The sequence below is a fragment of the Myotis nattereri genome (genome assembly GCF_964212035.1).
Source record: "Myotis nattereri genome assembly, contig: HAP1_SCAFFOLD_242, whole genome shotgun sequence".
Taxonomy (NCBI): domain Eukaryota; kingdom Metazoa; phylum Chordata; class Mammalia; order Chiroptera; family Vespertilionidae; genus Myotis; species Myotis nattereri.
Window position 1 is genome coordinate 4392 of NW_027669559.1, and position 19359 is coordinate 23750.

Sequence of the window (19359 nt, forward strand, 5' to 3'; positions counted from 1 at the left end):
TTTCTATAGGTGTTACTGCTTATATACTCACCATAGATTTGAGACTGTAGTAAGTATGCAATCTTAATAGAAATAACCATTTTTCAGAAAATACACTTTAATTATATTTAACTAAACAAATAAACAATGTTCTAAAAACAAAACAAAATTTAAATGTTATAAGAACAGAAAAAACGTTTTCCTTTTAATCATTTTTGGATGATGATATATCCAGACACTCCTGTTGTGATGTGACATATAATGTTCGATGTTGAGGAGCTTGGTTTAGGTAATCCTGCTTTGACAAAACTATCCTGTTTAGCTTGAACTTTTGAAGTCTGCTGCTTTTTATAATTAACTCCCCAATATTGTGAAATGGGTTTAATGAAGCTAAATTTCATTATCTGGTGAATTGTCAATAAATGTTATTAGACTGTGGAGATGGGATCCAAGCGCTGATATCTTTGTGTTTGGGGCGTGTTGTTTTTTCTTTCTCCTCATTTTCACTCCCATCCTCATCCTCCCAGGTCATCGCCTCATCTGCTACTTCACTTTCAGTCATAGCGTGATACCCAGGGTCACCTTCATCTTCTAACCACTGTAAAACACCTTCCTCAGCTACTTCTTCTCCACCAATATTCGGTGTTGTCCCGCAGTAATCAGTAACCTCCAGCCCTTCTCAATGCAAGTCTCCCTTCCTCGTCAAGAACATTCTTCCAACCATTTTCCAGTGTTTGCCCTTTCACTTCTTTACATGCTGCAGCAAAGTTTAAAAATTGTTGATTTTAAACAATAATTCTTTAAAACGGTAAGTTTTGTAAGGTACGCTGTCCTCTTGTATGTACATCATTACCCTCTTTGCGCAATAAAACCATGATTTCTTCTAAAATGTTTCTTGGGTATATTCATTTGGTCGCCAGAATTATCCCCAGGTCCATGGGCTGGATACATGATGCTATATTTTTTGGCAAAAACATACATCTAAATTTTCCATCTTCTGAACAGAACATATGTTTGGATGGATGAGCAAGGGCATTGTCTGACTGCAATACACAGTTTGCATCTTCTGGTGGTATTCCAAGCTCTTCACCGTGAAACTTCCTAACTTCTGGTACAAACTCTTTCAAAAACCAGTCCACGTTGAGCCATGCCTTTTTAGAGGTGTCATACAAAACAGGCAGATGAGTCATCATATTTTTTAAAACTCTAGGCTTATGAGTTTTGCCAACAATTACAGGTGTCAGTGTATACGATCCATCGGCGCTGGCACATAGCAGTGCCAGGATCCTGTCCTTGCTGACTTTTCTTTCAAGAGTTGTTTTTTCATATTTGGAGGCTTGTGTGTTTTCAGGCACAGAAGCCAGAATAAAACACTTTGGTCAGCATTGTAAATCTGAGATGACAATAGCATTTTGTTATTGATACGTCCTATTATCTTTTGCCTTAATGGTTCAATCTCTTCTGTTGTAGCACTTAACGCTTCACCATAAGTTCATTTGTCCATAACTCAGTGCTTTTTGTGAAAGGGCCAAAGCCATCCATCACTTGCTTTGAACGGTGTGTTCATATGATTTGAGAACTTAAATGCTGCAGATTTCAATTCAGTTCCCTGCACTGGGCCCACAAGAACGCTGTTGTGTGCACATTTCAACAATGCTTCCTCAACTGAGGTGACACGTGCCCAGTTCATTTGCTTTCTGGTGCCAATTTCATCAATTTCATGTTTTCTGCTACTGATGTTTGCATCTATATCAAATATTAACGCAAATTTTAAAATTGTCTTTGTTTTGTTGTTACTGTTATTGTTATCCCTCACTGAAGCATATTTTTTTAATGGACTTTTTAGAAAAAGTGGAAGCAAGAGAGGGGGAGACAGAAACATCCATGTCAGAGAAACACATCAAGTGGACCAGAGCTGGGGATCAAACCTGCAAGCCAGGTATGTGCCCTTGATCAGGAATCAAATCCCTGATCCTTTCGGTGTGTGGGCCGAAGCTCTCACCACTTCGCCACAATGGCCAGGGCCATCTTTGTTTCTTTTTAATGCTCAATACAGTTTGCTTTTTTAATTCCATGTTACTAACATGTATGAACACACACTGCCGACTCTTCTAACTTGTGATTCAGTGTTAAAGTACCTATTTTCCCTTTGTTTATATTTTAAGGTTAGGTGGAATGATGTGTTTAACACATATGTTTAAATTTATAGTGAATAGGTCTAGTAATGTGTGCATTCACGAGTCACCAAGAATAAGTAAATGCACACGACTGTGGCACAACTCAGTGCACATGGGAATGTCAGCTGGAATATGTGAAAACTTCTTCAGAACGTCACTCCACTTGCCAACAGAACCAATTACCTATGCACAATGTGGTGTGATCATGTCTTGGTCATTTGCCGAACATTGTTTAGGAGCGGCGATTCTTGGATTTAAATATGTAGACTATAGTTGGCGATAAGTAATGTGTATTTATGTTGGTGAAATTACTGCAGTGGTTTTACAACAAATGGCTTTTTGATAAAATTTGTTAAAAATAACTGTGAATTAATCACACAAAAATAACCTGCTGAGTATAAGCAAATTTTGGTTAAAGGCATTTTAAAATTAATGGGGTGTTACTTTCCACATATGACATACAGATCAGAAGTTTTATCCATTAAGCCCAAAGTCTGTTAATTCAAGGTCCACAAACTCAAGAGTTGATTGTATGTCCAGAATCCAATCATGTTTTCCAGGCCCAGGTCACCATCATCTGCTATCTAGATTAGCTTAATAGTTAATTGAGTTTGTTCTGTCTTTTTTCCTTCTCTCCTCCCTGTCTCCCTTCCTCACTTCTTTCCTTCCCCCTTCCTGACACCTTCCTTCTTCATCCCCTCCCCCCACTCCTTTGTCCTTTCCTTTCCCCCTAATTTTCTTTTTCCCACCAATTCCAGTCTTTTGTTTAATTCTCGACACAGTGGGCCTATTAGAATATAAGTCAGATTGTGTTGTTCCTCTGATCAACGCCTTTGAGTTGCCTGATTCACTCAGAGTGCATGAGTCCCACAGATGCCCAGGCGTTCTGATTTAGAATCAAACTCGCATTGAGGTTTATGGAACAATGCTCCAACCAACTGAGCCTCCTGGCCCGGGCTAACCAAATGTGTTCTGTTTAAAAGCTGCCTTTCATCAGGTATGTTCAAAATGAAAACTATTTCATAGTCAATAATTAGGGACTTATTTTTGAAGTTTGGTTCAAGAGGAATTGTTTAATAATTGTTCTCAGGAAATCCGCCCCCTTTCTAATATGTTTTTATTAATTTTGGAAAGAGAAAAAGGGAGAGGTAGTGAGGAATAGAAACATCAATGATGAGAGAGAATCATCAATCAACTGCCTCATTCATGCATGCCCCCTACTGAAGATTGAGCCAGCAACCTGGGCATGTGCCCTGACTTGGAATTGATCTAGTGCCTCTTAGTTCATGGGTAGATGCCGAATCACTGACACACACTGGCCAGGCAACCCCCCTGTTTTGTTTTGTTTTTTTAGATGTTTAGTGTTAACCAGGAGAGTTATTTGTATAACTTTTTCCCAATTAGTTGATGTGCTTCCCAAGTACATTGAGAGTTGGGCAGGGGCAGGACAAGCTGTCAGATCAGTAATGGAGTTGGATAGTTGGTAGCACGCATATGTTATGAGTGGATCACTGAGACTCCATTTAAGTTGTTTTCCAGAGCCGGGAAATAGAGAGCTCCTATTCTTGGTCATTTGAGCCCGTCCTTGTTTCAGAAGTCTGTGCCCTCATAGGCTGAAGATTTAAATGTTGGAGACTGGCATGGAGCCTGCAGATCTGGGAGTGGGATGGCTAACAAGATATAACTTTGCTCTTTGACATTTGGACATTTAACTCTCCACCATTTCGGGGAACTTCCTGTATGATTTTTGGATTAAAGGAAGGAATGGGTTCTCTTTAATAAGTGGTTTCCATGCTAAAGAAGCAAGACTGCCATTTTTGATGACATTCAGTAGTCTTTGAACCAGGGACAGACAAGGACGAAGGGGCAGTGTATCTCCATACCTTGATTTAGGTCATCAGATGTGTTCCAGTTCAGGAAACAAAAGTTATGTCAGCCATTAAGGGAAAAACAAATTAGTCTCAGTCAGAGTGTGTCTTAAGTTAAATAGTTCATAGGTTGGGAGAGGTGGTGGCAGAAATAAATCCTTTTTTTAAACAGAGCTCCAGCATTAATTATATCAAGAATCTTTATTTGATATACAGGTAACAAATCTTTGACCTAAATTGTTTGTTGCTTGTTTTAAAGAAATGAGCTCACTCATTTTTGTTGTATATTTTACTGTAAAGACTTTGCAGCAAACCTGGCATTGTTGATTCAAGGTCTACATCACGCAATGAAGACTTGAAGGTAAAGTGCTCCCTTGTGAAATTAATTTTCCTGCTGTCAATTTAATTTTGTGTGGCACTTCCTCTTATAATTGTGTAGCAGCCTACCTATCATTGATTTATGTTTGTAATGCAAAATTAGTCTTTTTATTGTTAAATTCTCAACCAAAAGATTCCTTTTTAAAAATTGATTTTAGAGAGAGAGGAAGGGTTAGAGGAAGAGAGAGAGAAAAAAAGAGAATCATTGACATGAGAGAGAAACATGGATTGGTTTCTTTCCCCATGAACACCACTTGGATTAAACTGACAACCTGTGTATGTGCCCTGACTGAGAATTGAACCCATGACCTTTTGGCGCATGGGATGATGCTCCAACTAACTCAGCCACATCGGCCAGGCCAGAATATATGTTTATTTTATTGCCTGATTCCTTTTATATGTAATTTCCACAATAAGTGACTACTTAGAGATAGAAATCAGAGACTGCGGTAGGGGGAATGGGGAGTCTCTATTTCATGAGAATGAGGTTTCCTTCTGGAGTGCTGAAAAGTTTTGGAACTAGATAGAGGTCATCATTGCACAGTATTGCAAATGTACCACATGCTACTGAATTTTTCACTTTAAAATGGTTTATTTTATGTTTGGTGAACTATACTCACTACAAAAAGAAAACTCTCATCATAATAATTAATCAATCGAATTAAGATCATGTTACACCTTTAAAAGCAATCCAATAGGCTCATTTAAAACCGGTCTTCTGGAGAAAGGTTACATTGTTAATTTGAGACTTTCTTGTTTCTTGAGATAGGAATACATTGCTGTGAATTTCACTCATAGGACTGCTTCCGCTGTTCCATAGATTTTGGGTTGTCATGTTCTCATTTCATTTATCGCAAAGTATATTTTGATATTTTGATTTCTTGATCTCATTGTTAATCCATTCACTGTTTAGGAACAGGTTATTTAGCCTCCATGTGTTTGTATGTTTTCAGGTGTGTTTTTTTTTTTTTTTGTGTGTGTGTGTGTGTGTGTGTGTGTGATTGATTTGTAGTTTGATAACACTACAAATGTAGTTGGAGAAGGTGTGTGAAATGATTTGAATCTTTTTAAATTCACTAAGGCTTTTTTTATGGTCTTACATGTGGTCTATCCTAGAAAATGTTCCATGTGAACTTGAAGAAAATGTATTCCCTGCAGTGTTACAGTGTAATGCTCTGAAAAAATCAATGAAATTCATCTGGTAAAATGTGTCCTTTAAGGGTGCTGTTATCTTTTTTATTTGTTTTGGAAGATCTATCCATCATAGTTGGGGGTATTAAACTCCCAACTATGATGATATCAATAGTTGCTGTATATAATTAGGTGCTCTTATGTTTGCAAAGGTTCTTTCTTGTTTTTGGATGGATCCCATTATTATTATACCAGAGACCCGGTGCACAAATTTGTGCATGGGTGACATCCGGCTGGCCTGCCCCAATTGGGGTGACTGGGTCAGCTGGCCAGTGAGAGGGACCACAGGTGGTTGGTGCGCCAGCCCTGCCCCCTTGTCAAACTCCCAGGTGATCTCTTAGTCGAACTCCTGGTCCAAGGGATAATTTGCACATTAGCCTTTTATTATATAGGATAATGGCCTTCTTCATCTCTTATTATAGCCTTACTTTTACATTTCATTTTATCTGATGTAATTATTGCTATCCTGGCTGTTTTTGTTTGTTTGTTTACATTTGAAAAAAATTTAATTTATTTTTTTACTTACTGATTACTCTTAGAGAGGGAGACCAAAGGAAAGATGCAAAGAAAGTGTGTGTGTGTGTGTGTGTGTGTGTGTGTGTGTGTGTGTGAGAGAGAGAGAGAGAGAGAGAGAGAGAGAGAGAGAGAGAGAAACATTGATTTGTTTTTCTTCTTAATTATGCATTCATTGGTTGCTTCTTGTATAAGCCTTGATGAGAGATTAACTTGCAAACTTTGTGTATCAGGACAATGCTCTAACTAATGAGTTACCATGTCAGGGCCTTTTTAGTTTGCATTTTCAAGAGATATAATTTTCCATCCCTTTGCTTTCAGTCTATGTGTATCTTTCACTAAGGTTAGTTTATTGTAGACAGCACATGTAGGGGTCTTATTTTCTTATCCATTCATCTATTCTATGCCTTTTGATAGGAGCATTTAAACCATTTACAATTAAAGTGATTATTAATAGGCACATACTTTTTGCCATTTTATTCTTTATAAATTATGTTCTCCACCTTCTTTTTTTCTTCTTCTTTCTGTAGAAGTCCCTTTAACATTCCCTTTAATACTGTTTTTTGGGGGGTTTTTTTGTTTTTGTTTTTTTTTTTTCTTTTTGATGAACTCCTTTAGCTTACGAGGGAAGCTCTTTATTTTTTCTTCAATTTTTAATAATAGCCTTGCTGGGTAGAGTAGTATTGGTTGTAGGTCCTTCTTTTTCATAATTTTGAATATTTTATGCCAATCCCTACCAGCCTGAAATGTTTCTCCTGAGAAAGCATCTGACAGACTTATGGGGACTCCTTTGTAGTTAACTATCTACTTTTTCTCTTTTAGCCTTTAAGATCCTCTCTTTGTCTGTAAGCGTTGCCATTTTAATTATGAAGTGTCTTGGTGTGGGCCTCTTTGAATTCATCTTGCATGGGATTCTCTTTGTATCCTGCCCATGTGGTCCTTGTATTTCACCAGGTCAGGGAAGTTTCAAGTCATTATTTCTTCAAAATATGTTCTCAATTTTTTGCACTTTCTCTCCTCCTTCTCTACAATGTGGATGTTACTATTGTTTGTGTTGTCCCTGATGTCATTGAAACTAGCTCATTTTTTAAAGAAAAACAAAACTTTTTTGCTGCTCTAATTGGGTGCTTCCTGCTACCTTGTCTTCTAAATCAAAGATCCTATTCTTTGCTTCATTTAATCTGCTGTTGATTCCTTCTAGTGTATTCTTCATTTCAGATAGTGTACTCTTTGTTTCTGAGTGGTTATTTTATGTGGATTCTTTGTCCTTTTTTATGAGTGCTATCTCTGTGTTGAAGTTATTACTACATTCCTTGAGCATCTTTGTAACCATGTTATTGAACTCTGTATCTTATGCATATTTTCCCGCCTTTTCATTTAGTTAATTTTTCTTGGAACTACTTCTTTTCCTTCATTTGGGGCATGTTTGACTCCCCATTTTGTCTGCCTCTCGCTATTTGTTTCTGTATATTAGTTAGATCTGCTTTGCAACCTAGTCTTGATATTGTGGCCTTATGTGCTAGGTGTCTTTGAATCTCGTTGACACAATCTTTCTGATCACCTCAGTTAGGAGCTCCTGAAATGTCACTTGTGTATGTTCTGTGAAACCTCCTTTTTTAAAGCCTTGATTGCTGTTGGCCTGTTTGTGGATGGGGTTGATATTCAGGCTGGCTGAATACACGCAGTATACAATTGCTGTGCAAAGGCTGACCCTGTGTTGAGCAAGTCAAGCCAGGTCAGTTTGCTCAGACATTCATTTGGGTGTTCTGCTTGTGGATCTAATTGGGTCATGCTCTGAAGTTCCCCCACCTAACCCTCGGGTGTGTTGGTTCTGGGGCCTCTTGGAAGGGACTGTGCTGCAAGTCAATGTCAGTCTCTGCCTGTGATTTCCCTTGGGCTACCTGTGTGGAGCTGTAAAGAGATCCAGTATTTGTGACTGCCTCTGCTGGGCCTGGGTGCAGCTGGGAGGGGCCAGCTGCACAGCAATGCCTCCTTCCACCAGTATCCAGCCGATGGGGCAGCTGAGCAAAAAGCCCAAGTCACTTGGAGATCCACCTCTGCCTACAAGCTTTCTGTTGGGGTCATTCACTGAAAGAGTGCCCATTGGTATATGAGTTGCATGAGGTAAGTGACTGATCAGGTAGGTGGAAGTGGTGTTTACCATGTTGATACAGATTCATACTCCTTTTCATTTTTGGGTGTCAGGGCACTGAGCACAAGTCCCAGGGTACACAGATGCCACTTATCAGCCACCAGGTACCCGTGGACTGTTGTGGTTGGGTGGGGCCTCAGGAAGACATTAAGGGAAGGCTATCAAAATTCATCGAGGCCCAAACACCAAGATTTGGCTGTATGAAGGGAGGACTCAGCACTGGAATGGTGGCTTTAGTTAGATATGTTAGATAAGCAAGGGAATAAAGACCCCCCCCCCCCAACCCAAACTCACACTACTCAGTCTCTGACACCACCTGAATCCACCCAGACCTGCTAAAGAGATCTCCATGAAACACCATGGGCCCAGTCCTTTACAGTGTGTAGCTCCACAGGGCGGGGGACAAGGGTTCAGGGCGATGGTCTAGAATATTCCCCAGGCTGAGGCCATAGGAAGGGAGGGCTTGGGATCTGTGAGCATTGTGGGAGAGGGACTCAGCACAGGGAGGGCGCCCAGAGGCCATCCCCTCAGCACTCTCTCCCAGCGCCACACAAAGCAGTCTCCTCACATGACTCCCAGGCCACTCTGAGCCACCCTTTCTTCATAGTCCCAGGGAAGGTGGTGGGAAGGATACTTGTGTGCTAGCCAGTTGCGAGGGCTCCTGGGTTTCTAGCAGACTCCCAACTCTTCCTGTAGGGCAGAATCTCTGCTGATTTTCACAGACAGATGTCCTGTGGGCTCCTCTTCCAGGCTCTGGTTCTCAGGGATGGGAGCGTGGGGTTGAGACAACATGCTCCTCAGGGAGACCATTTCACTGAGGCATGCCTCCGCAATCTCAACTACCACAAGTGAATGAAGGGCCAGCCCTTTTTGAATCTCTGTCCTTCCTATCAGTCTAGCTGAGGCTTCTTCTGTAGCTCCTTGGTTATAAGACTTATATTCAGCTAGTCTTCATTTGGTTATTCAGGTTGGTAGTTATATAATTGAGTTGTAATTCCAATCTGGTCCATGGAGGAAGTGAGTGTAACTTTCACCTCCTTTGACTCCATCTTGGATCACCCTAAAACATTCTGAAATGCACTGCAGGGGCTCACTATTCAGTATATGGGGAGGTGAATTGTTTTTTAAGTGAGGACGGCATTGTAATGTTAAAATTCAGTTACTAATTTATTTCTAATAGATTTAGCATCTAATGAATTTTTTGATTCCAGTAGCATTACAATTAAGTTTAATGTTTTCATTTTAATTAAGATCAAGGCAAGCTTTTCTCTCTCTCTCTCTCTCTCTCTCTCTCTCTCTCTCTCTCTCTCTCTCCCTCTCTCTCTCTTCTCCTCAGTTACAGTTCATTCATTTTGGAATAGGTAGTCATAGATTAAGAATTCTAAAAGTAAAATTTAAAGTATATTCTAATTATTCTTTGTCCATACTTGATTACTTAAGGATAAAGTTATTTCAGAAACACATACCTCGACAGCAAGGACATCTAAAAATCAAAGAAAGCATATTCACCGTCCACCGTTGCATCTGGAAAACATGTCTCAAGAATCACAAATAAACAGGGCATGTGATGAAGAGGATTCATCTTCATATTCAGGACACTCGTTTGTGCAAAAGGATGAGGAAAATGTGCATCAAGCAAGGCACATTAGAGACAGGAAGAATTTACAACTTTCCAGAGATGAGTCTAAGCAGAAGTCACGTGGACTTTCTGTAAAATTCAAAACCACTGACTGTCCTAAGGAAGAGCCACTACGTGATAACGCTAAAGAAGGAGCAAGCTTAAGACAAATGCCTTCTAATTTGACAAGTAAAATGCTTGATTCTGAGGGGAAAGGTGCATTTGGAAAGACTATCTCTGCAGCATTACAAACATTTCCTAAACGAGGAGAAACCACTCTCAAAATTGTTTCTCCATCTCATGGACACCCCGGGTCCCCAGAAGACTCTCCGTGGGACTCTTCTTCTGAGCTTTCTTTAAGAGAAAAGGAATTACACTCTGAAAATGATCACAAACCTCATGCTGAACAAGTTTTAAACAAAAATGAGCAGAGTTTTTATAATGATACAGAAAATAAAAAAGTAAGGACCCTAGTAGTTAAATCTGGAGTGAAAGAACACCAAGAGTTTGCTATGCAGATGACAAAAAATATGAACCCAAATACCACAGATTGGAAATTAGGCATCGGACCTACACCTCAGTCTCGTGATCCGAAAAGCCAACCTGAATTGCAGCTTCCCTGCTGCAATGAAACAAAACTCATCATTGAAATAAACCATGATATGCCTGCTGTTACAAATACTTATAAGGAAACAAAGCCAAATCAAGACTTGTTCCAGAATCCATTATGTGCAGATAATTTCAATGCTAATTGTTGTAAAGGCATGGACTCTAGATTACAAGATATGAGCTCCACTGCACTGCACAATGACAGAACACCTGAAGTATATGTAATTGAAGAACTAAAGCAAGATATACAAAGTCTTAAGACTGATGTACACATGTTAAAAGGAAAGAGCCTGCTTTGGGGAAAAGAGGAAGTTCAACTTCAAAAAGAGGTAGAATTTCACTTGCTGTTACTTTTTGTTTTCTCTCTTTATCAATTCTCTCATCCATTCTGATTTTCCACTCCTGAAAAATATATTGTATGTAAAATGAGGTTGTCTAAATATATATATATATATTATGTCAGCTATATAGCAGGAGTATAGGAAAATATTCTCCTCTTCTTTAATTGACTTCAGTCATTCTGTCTTTCTTCTGAGTTGGCAACTAATTTAGCTGTGTACCATGTAACCTATGTAGTATGAACCATTAAAAAGTATAAAGGAGAATGTTTAAAAAATGTAATAAGTACTATGCTGTTGTTTTTTAAGTCCATTGGCTTCAATTTACATTACATCTTATAGCTCAGGGAGTGTGGATCATTGGTGGAGCACTGACCCCTGAATCAAGGTGTCCCTGATTGGCTTCAGGGTCAGGGCACAGTGTTGTGGCTGGATCTATAGTAGGGGATGTGCAGGAGGAATCCAATCGATATTTTTCTTTCATCGATGTTTCTCTCTATCCCTCACCCATGCTGTTTTTCTAAAATCAATTTAAAAAAACATAAATTGCCCTACCCAGTTTGGCTCAGTGGATAGAGAGTGGGCCTGTGGACTGAAGGGTCCCAGGTTCGATTCCGGTCAAGGGCATGTACCTTTGTTGCTGGCACATCCCCCGTGGGGGGTGTGCAGGAGGCAGCTGATCGATGATTCTAGCTCTCAATCCCTCTCCTTTCCTCTCTGTAAAATATCAATACAATGTATTTTTAAAAAACAAACCATAAATTGCATCCCAGAAATAATAAAATGGAAGGAAGCTATACTGGGAGAAGGGATATAAACAAATATCCCCAGCTAAACTCATCTATTTTGTGCTATAGTGTGTACAATCTTCTATGGTTTACTCAAAACCTTGGAACTTAGAATTCTAACATGATCATTCAGGATATTTTTATTTCATGTTAGTTACAGTTTGCATTCAATATTAGTTTGTATTAGTTTCACATGTACAGCATAATGGTTAGATAATCATATACTTTACCAATTGGTCCCCCCAATATTTCAAGTACCCACCTGCACTGTACATCATCATTGTAATTTTATTGAGATATTTTACTAACAAACATATAAACTTCCACATATACTTTTATCACCACTCTCAGATGTGTTTGTTGAGTCAAAGCTTTACATTGTGTTGTTTAATAAAGTATGGTAGTGCCATAAAAATGAAACCTTACCATTTGTGACAGCATGGATGGACCTAGAAGGCCTTATTATAAGTGAAGTGTGTGTCAGTCAGAGAAAGATAAGTCCCATCTGATTTCATTTATATGTGAAATGTAAAGAGCAAAATAGATGAACTAAGAAATTTGAGAGAGACTCATAGATAACACATCTGACAGATGGATGTGAGAAGAAAGGGAGTCAGTAGACTGGGCAAAAAGTAAAGGGATTGAGAAGTACAAAATGGTAGTAACAGAATAGTCACAGAGATGTCCAGTTCAGCATAGAGAATGTAGTCAATCCTACTGTAATAAGTATGAGTGGTGTCAGGTGAGCACTTGAAATATCAGGAGGATCACTTTGTAGAGTATCTGATTGTCTAACCACCATGTGGCACAACTGAAACTAATACAAATAATGTTGGATGTGAACTGTAATGGAAAGGTTAAAAATATAGAAACAGAGAATACCTTCCAAAAATAAAATCATGGCAATTATCATTTTGAAATGTATGTATCATATTGGTCACATAAAGTGTTTGCAATAAACTCAATATTTGTCTCTAAAAAAGAAAACTGAGTTTTGAGGTGGAAAAAAAGTTGAGACATTATGCTCCTTTATTAGAAAAAGTGTATGAGGCCTCTCATTACACTAAGATAGCAGTTCCCAACCTGTGGGTCACGACCCCTTTGGTGGTCGAATGACCCTTTCACAGGGGTCACTTAAGACCATCCTGCATATCAGATATTTACATTATGATTCATAAGAGCAGCAACATTACAGTTATGAAGTAGCAACGAAAATAATTTTACGGTTGGATCACAACATGAGGAACTGTATTTAAAGGGCCAGAAGGTTGAGAATCACTGCACTAAGGCATTAAATTTCTTTTCCAAAGTCATACTTAATTTCCCTGGTCAATTTGATGAAATTTTCTGTTTATTTATCTAATTCAATATTATAGGATTCCTAGAGGCCCAGTGCACAAATTCGTGCACCAGATCAGACCAAAACCGGCTCTCCAACATACCCCAAGGGGTCCCAGATTGTAAGAGGGCACAGGCCAGGCCAAGGGACCCTGCTGGTGCATGATAGGGGCTGGAGAGAAATATGGGAGATTGGTCAGGTGGGGAGGGACCACGGGAGGGCTCCAGGGGCATGTCCAGCCCATCTTTCTCAGTCCCAATCAGTTGGATCCCAGCAGCAAACTAACCTAGCAGTCAGAGCATCTGCCCCTTGGTGGTCAGCGCACATCATAGAGACTAGTCAACTGGTTGACTGTTGGTCCCCTGGTGGTCAATGCACATCATAGGGAGCGATTGAGCAACCTTAGCATATCATTAGCATATTACACCTTGATTGGTTGAATGGCTGACTGGATGACTAGACACAAAGCATATTAGGCTTTTATTATATAGGACTAGAGGCCTGGTGCATGAAATTCGGAAACGGGGTGGGGTGGGGTGAGGTCTCTCAGCCTGGCCTGCAGCCTCTGGCAATCCAGGACCCCTCGGGGGATGTACAACTGCTGGTTTAGGCCCGATCCCACAGCAGGATCAAGCCTAACCCAGCAGTCAGACATCCCTCCCACAATCCGGGACCGCTGCCTCCTAACCTCTCACCTACCTGACTGCCTGATCACCCCTAACAGCTCACCTGCCTGCCTGATTGCCCCTAACCACTCTGCCTGTCTGCCTAATCATCCCTAACCACTCACCTGCTTGCCTCATTGTACCTAACTGCTCACCTGCCTGCCTGATTGCCACTAACCACTGGCTTGCCTGCATTGTCACCCCTAACCACTGAGCTGCCTGCCTGATCACCCCTAACAACTCACCTGCCTGCTTGATCACCCCTAACCACTTAGCTGCCTGCCTGATCACCCCTAACCACTCAGCTGCCTGCCTTATTGCCCCCAACTGCTCACCTCCCTGCCTGATTGCTCATAACCCCTCTGTCTACGTGCCTCATAGCCCCTAACCACCTCTGCCTCGGCCCCCACCATAGTGGCTTCATCCAGAAGGACGTCCAGGATGACGTCTGGAAGGTCGTTTGGCTGTCCGGTCTAATTAGTATCTTATGCTTTTATTATTATAGATACTCTTTCTTTTGCTGCCATAAAATGCTAGATAATGCATCTTTAGGAACTTTGGACAGATCATTAAACCTTGGTTTTATTCCCATTATCTGTGAATATGGGCTAAAGAAAGTAGATAACTACTTCTATGTCCTCTAGCTATAAGATTTTATAGTGACTGTGGCATTAGGGGAGCATTACATTAGCCAACAATCCATTGGTTTCACTCTGCTACAGTGTTGTGGTAAACTTTTGTTACTATTTATTATGAATACCACCACTTTTTTTGATGCCATTAAAGATCTTAAAGAAAAAAATTATAAAAGGCAATGGGGGAAGGAGTAGCTTCCTGCAGAAAGAGGATAGCTTCCTACTTGCTACTGACGCACATTGCCACATCCTCTAAATCTGGCTGTAATGCAAGACCCAGGTGGGAAAGAGGACACATTTTGCATTTTTTACTTTTACTTCTCTGTCTCTGCTAGATAAATGGGGTGCGGTGGATAAGGGGAATGTTAGGTAGCAAAGAGTGGATGTGATGTGAATAAGAGCTTAAAATTAAGACAGCCCTGTAAAATCTTGGAAAATTCTGCTTCTTTACTGAAACAGAAATGAAGCAGAATTTCAGCTTCAATGACCTATAATGATAAAAACACAAAATATTTTTATTGATTGAAGTCGTGGCAATTAAACTAAGAGCCAAATGATAAAATTAATGAAAACATAAACAGTGTTTTTAATGACAAAGCTAATAGCAATATCCTTAATATCAAACTTTCATCAAAGGTTGAAGAAGAAGAAAAGAAGCAAACAAGTAGTAAAAGGAAAGTGACAGGAAACAAGTATAATGCTGCTGCTGATGACAGTGATGCATGGAGTCAGCAAAGCAAAGGTGAACAAACTGAGAAGCAGCAGCTTCCTATTATGGAGAATGAAGATTCTGACAGGTAAGCCGACAGCAGTATTTAATGGTAGGTAATTATTCTTTTCCTGTAAAACAAATTCCAATTTGAGCAAATATTCATGATTAACACATTTTATATGTTTACTGGGGAGACTGATCCTTCCCTGGTAATCAGAAAAATGTAAATGAACAAACAATGAGATACCAATTTTTGAATGTAAAATGATATTTTATTTAAAAAATAACAATCAGAATTGGCACATGGGAGGAAAAGGCACTCCCCTGCACTACTGTTACATGAAATTGGCACATCTTCTTCAAATGGTAATTTAGTTTCAAAACTTCAAGTATGTCATTCCTTTGTCTCAATAGCTTCATTTCCAGAACTAGAACCTACAGGAAAATATGACTTGTATATACACACATGTACACATTCTAAGGACATCAATTATATATTATCAGCTATAAAATAAATACATCATGGAGATGTAATATACAGTTTGGTGACTATAGTGAATAATATGGTATTGCATATTAGAAAGTGGCTAAGAGAATATATCTTAGAAGTTCCTTTCAAGGAAAAAAAAATTCTGTATATATGTATAGGAACAGGAGTTACATTAACTGTGGTGATCATGTTGCAATATCTTATATACTAAAAGGGTAATATGTAAATGAACTGAACAGCAGAACGACCAGTGGCTATGATGTGCAGTGACCACCAGGGGGCAGATGCTCAACACAACAGCTGCCCCCTGGTGGTCATTGCGCACTCACAGGGAGAGCACCATTCAGCCAGAAGCTGGGCTCAGGGCTGGCGAGCGCAGGAGCAGTGGCAGGAGCCTCTCCCACCTCTGCTACAATAGGTCATTATATGCACTTTATATATATGTACATATATATATATTATGGCAGATGTTAAGGATATATAATATACATTTATGCAATAAGGATACTAACATAAATGTTACATATATACATATATATAAGTATATTTATTACAACATTGTTTACAAAAATGTTGTAGGTAGTGTAAATACCTATTTATAAGGTAATACATTATTATACCCATAAAATAATGTAGTATGCAGCCCCAGGAAAAATGGGGGTAATTCTAGCCTACAGTATACTGATTGTTTCACAATTGACTTATATTTAAAGCATTGGGTTTAATGTCATGTCTTAAGCAAATTTTGTGAGAATACTCTCAATATCTTTTCAGTTATAAAAGGAAGTTATATGCTACACTGTCACTCCACTTTGTTTGCACCAAAATTGCTAGTTACTAGATTTTTGTGTTTTGTTCCTAATACCTGAGTTCTCAAATATTGGGCACTCAAATTAATCTGAAAGCTGAGGGATTTCACAAGGCAACTTGTTCCATTTCTTATCTACAAACTTCAGCATATTGTGTAAAACCTATTAAAACACATCAAGGGATTAATCTGCTAGATGAGGGGCTGACAGACCTTTTCTCTAACGTGCCAGATGGTCAGTATTGTAGGCTTCACGAGCCATCGGGGTCTCTGAAATCTGTCATAGACACTAGGTAAAGGAGTGGGTGTGGCTGTGTTCCAATCAATCTTTATTTACAAAACCAGATTCTGGGCTGGATTTGGTGTGCAGGCATTCGTTTACTGACCTTTGCATTATAACCAAGGGGCTCCTAACTTAGTGAGTCTTCTTTTTGAAGGTACCCTGCATGCATGCCTTTATCGTTCCTTTCTTAGGAGAACAGATTTCAGTATGCACCACACCCAATTTTTCAACATATTACACAATTGACAAAAATGCAGTTTATAAAGTAAGAATAGTACCTGCATGTTTCCCCCTTTATTTTTGTTACAATTTAATATGACTAATTACAGTGTACTTTGTACATTTGAGTAGTGTAACATATTCTAGAGTTGGATGATTTTCATCTAGCAAGAAATCCTTCTGTCATCTTTGTAAGCATGAGAAACATCACAATCAGGTTATATAATATTATGTATCTAGAGAAATTTCATGGGTTCTTTTACTTGTATAGTATTGTAAATTTGGCATGTTTTTAACCATGGAATGCCACGGTGATATGAAAAAAACTTTTAAGTATTACAAAATACTTTCTAGTCACTATGAAAGGATTGAAAGCTACAGTTAACATGAAGAAGATGAGATCATTCAAAGTCCTTCAAAGAACTATCTGTACTCACTGATTCTAATTTCCCTTCCATGCACTCTTGAGCCCACTCTAGTAATTTTCAGTCCCCCCTCTTCTATAAAATTGTTTTTCTCGAGGTTAGTACTTGTTTTCCCTCTAATAAATCCAGACATAATGTTTTAGACCTGGTTTTACATAACCTATCAGCAATGTTTGACCCAATGGAAAACTCTTCTTTCATTTGGCTTTCAGGACTTTGAGTTTTCATGGGGTGAAAACACACTCACCTGGTTTCCCCCTTGCTTGCCTAGCCTGTCTCTTAGTGGTTTGGCTTCTCCTCATCTCCCACCTTTACACATTCAAATGTCCTGGGATTCAGTCTTTGGTCTTTTTTCTACCAAAATTGACTTTTACTACCTTGTATACACTAATGATCTTCAAAATATATCCCCAGCCCAGATCTCACTCCTTAATGCCAGACCTATATATCAAACTGTCAGCTTAATATCTCTTTTTAAAATATATATTTCTATGGATTTCAGAGAGGAAAGGAGAGGGAGAGAGAGCGATAGAAACATCAGTGATGAGAGAGAATCATGGATAGGCTGCCTCCTGCACACCCCCTACTGGGGATTGAGTAATGTGTCAGCAGATCTTGTGAGATTACTTTCAAAATACAGTGGAACCTGAATATAAGGGACTAATTCAGGCAAGGGGTATACATTAAAGATGAAATTCAGTTATATATAATAAAGTAGGTTTTCTGAATGTGTATGTGAAATAAATTTACACATTAGTTTACCTGCTTTTACATATGTAGACACATTTGTATGTATGAAAAGTTTAATTTCACAGAGAAGTTTTCCAAACGCATTATTGTTAATATATTCACCGTAGTTTTGAGACTGTAATAAGTATGCAATCTAAGTGGAAATAACCATTTTGCAGAAAATACATTTTAATTATATTTAACTCAACCAATGAACAATGTTCTAAAAACAAACAAAATTTAAATTTTATAAGAAGAGAAAAAAAGTTTTCCTTTTAATCGTCTTTGGATGATGATATATCCCGGCACTCCAACTGAGGTGTCACTTTAATGTGTGATTTTGAGGGGCTTGCTTTAGGTAATCCTGCTTTGAAAAAACTATACTGTGCTGCTGTTTTTTTAAAATAATTAACTCCCTAATGTTTTAAAAATGGGTTTAATGAAGCTGAATTTCATTATCTGGTGAATTGTCAATAAATGTTATTAGACTGTGGAGATGGGATCCAAGCGCTGATAACTTTGTGTTTGGGGCGTGTTGATTCTTCTTCCTCCTCGTCTTCACTTCCATCCTCATCCTCCCAGGTCATCGCCTCATCTGCTTCTTCACTTTCAGTCACAGCGTGATACCCAGGGTCACCTCCATCTTCTAACCACTGTAAAACACCTTCCTCAGCTACTTCTTCTCCACCAATATTCGGTGTTGTCCCGCAGTAATCAGTAACCTCCAGCCCTTCTAAATGCAAGTTTCCCTTCCTCGTCAAGCAAATTCTTCCAACCATTTTCCACGGTTTGCACTTTCACTTCTTTTCATGCTGCAGCAAAATTCAAAAATTGCTGATTTAAAATGGTAACTCTTTAAAACAGTAAGTTTTGTAAGGTATGCTGTCCTCTTGTATGTTCATTGTTACCTTCCTTCTGCAATACAACCACTACTTCCTCTAAAAACTTTCTGCAGCTATTCATTTGATTGCCATAATTATATTTTAAGGTCAGGGTTGGAATGATGTATTTAAGATATATACATAATTTTAACTTTATACTGAGTAGGTCTAGTAATTCCAATCACCAAGAATGAGCAAATGCTCATGGCTGGGGCACAGCTCAGTGCACTTGGGAATGAAGGCAGCACATGTTAAAACTTCTGCAGAAAGTCACTCCACTCACCAACAAACCCACCTACCGACACGCCATGTGGTGTGATCACATCCTGATCATTTGCCGAACACTGTTTAAGAGCAGTGTCTCATGGATTTAAATACTCAGACTATGTTTGTCGATAAGTGGTGAAATTACTACAGTGGTTTTACAACATATGGCCTATTTTATAAAATTTGTTAAAAATAACTGTGAATTAATTACACAAATAACCTGTTAATATAATTATAAGCAAATCTTGGTTGTATTTTTAATTTAATGGTTTCATTCGTTTATTTTCACACATGA

General features: G+C 38.9%; 1 protein-coding gene across 1 annotated transcript; it reads left to right on the forward strand.

Annotated features, from left to right (window-relative positions):
• Positions 1 to 9791: 9791 nt before the first annotated feature.
• On the forward strand, positions 9792 to 15051 carry LOC308512605 (putative coiled-coil domain-containing protein 144B; the record flags this gene model as incomplete). The annotated part of the gene is made up of 2 exons (XM_081115513.1): positions 9792 to 10814; positions 14887 to 15051. The coding sequence occupies 2 exons, from the start codon at positions 9792 to 9794 to the stop codon at positions 15049 to 15051; spliced, it is 1188 nt and encodes a 395-aa protein (XP_080971639.1).
• Between the last annotated feature and the right edge of the window lie 4308 nt (positions 15052 to 19359).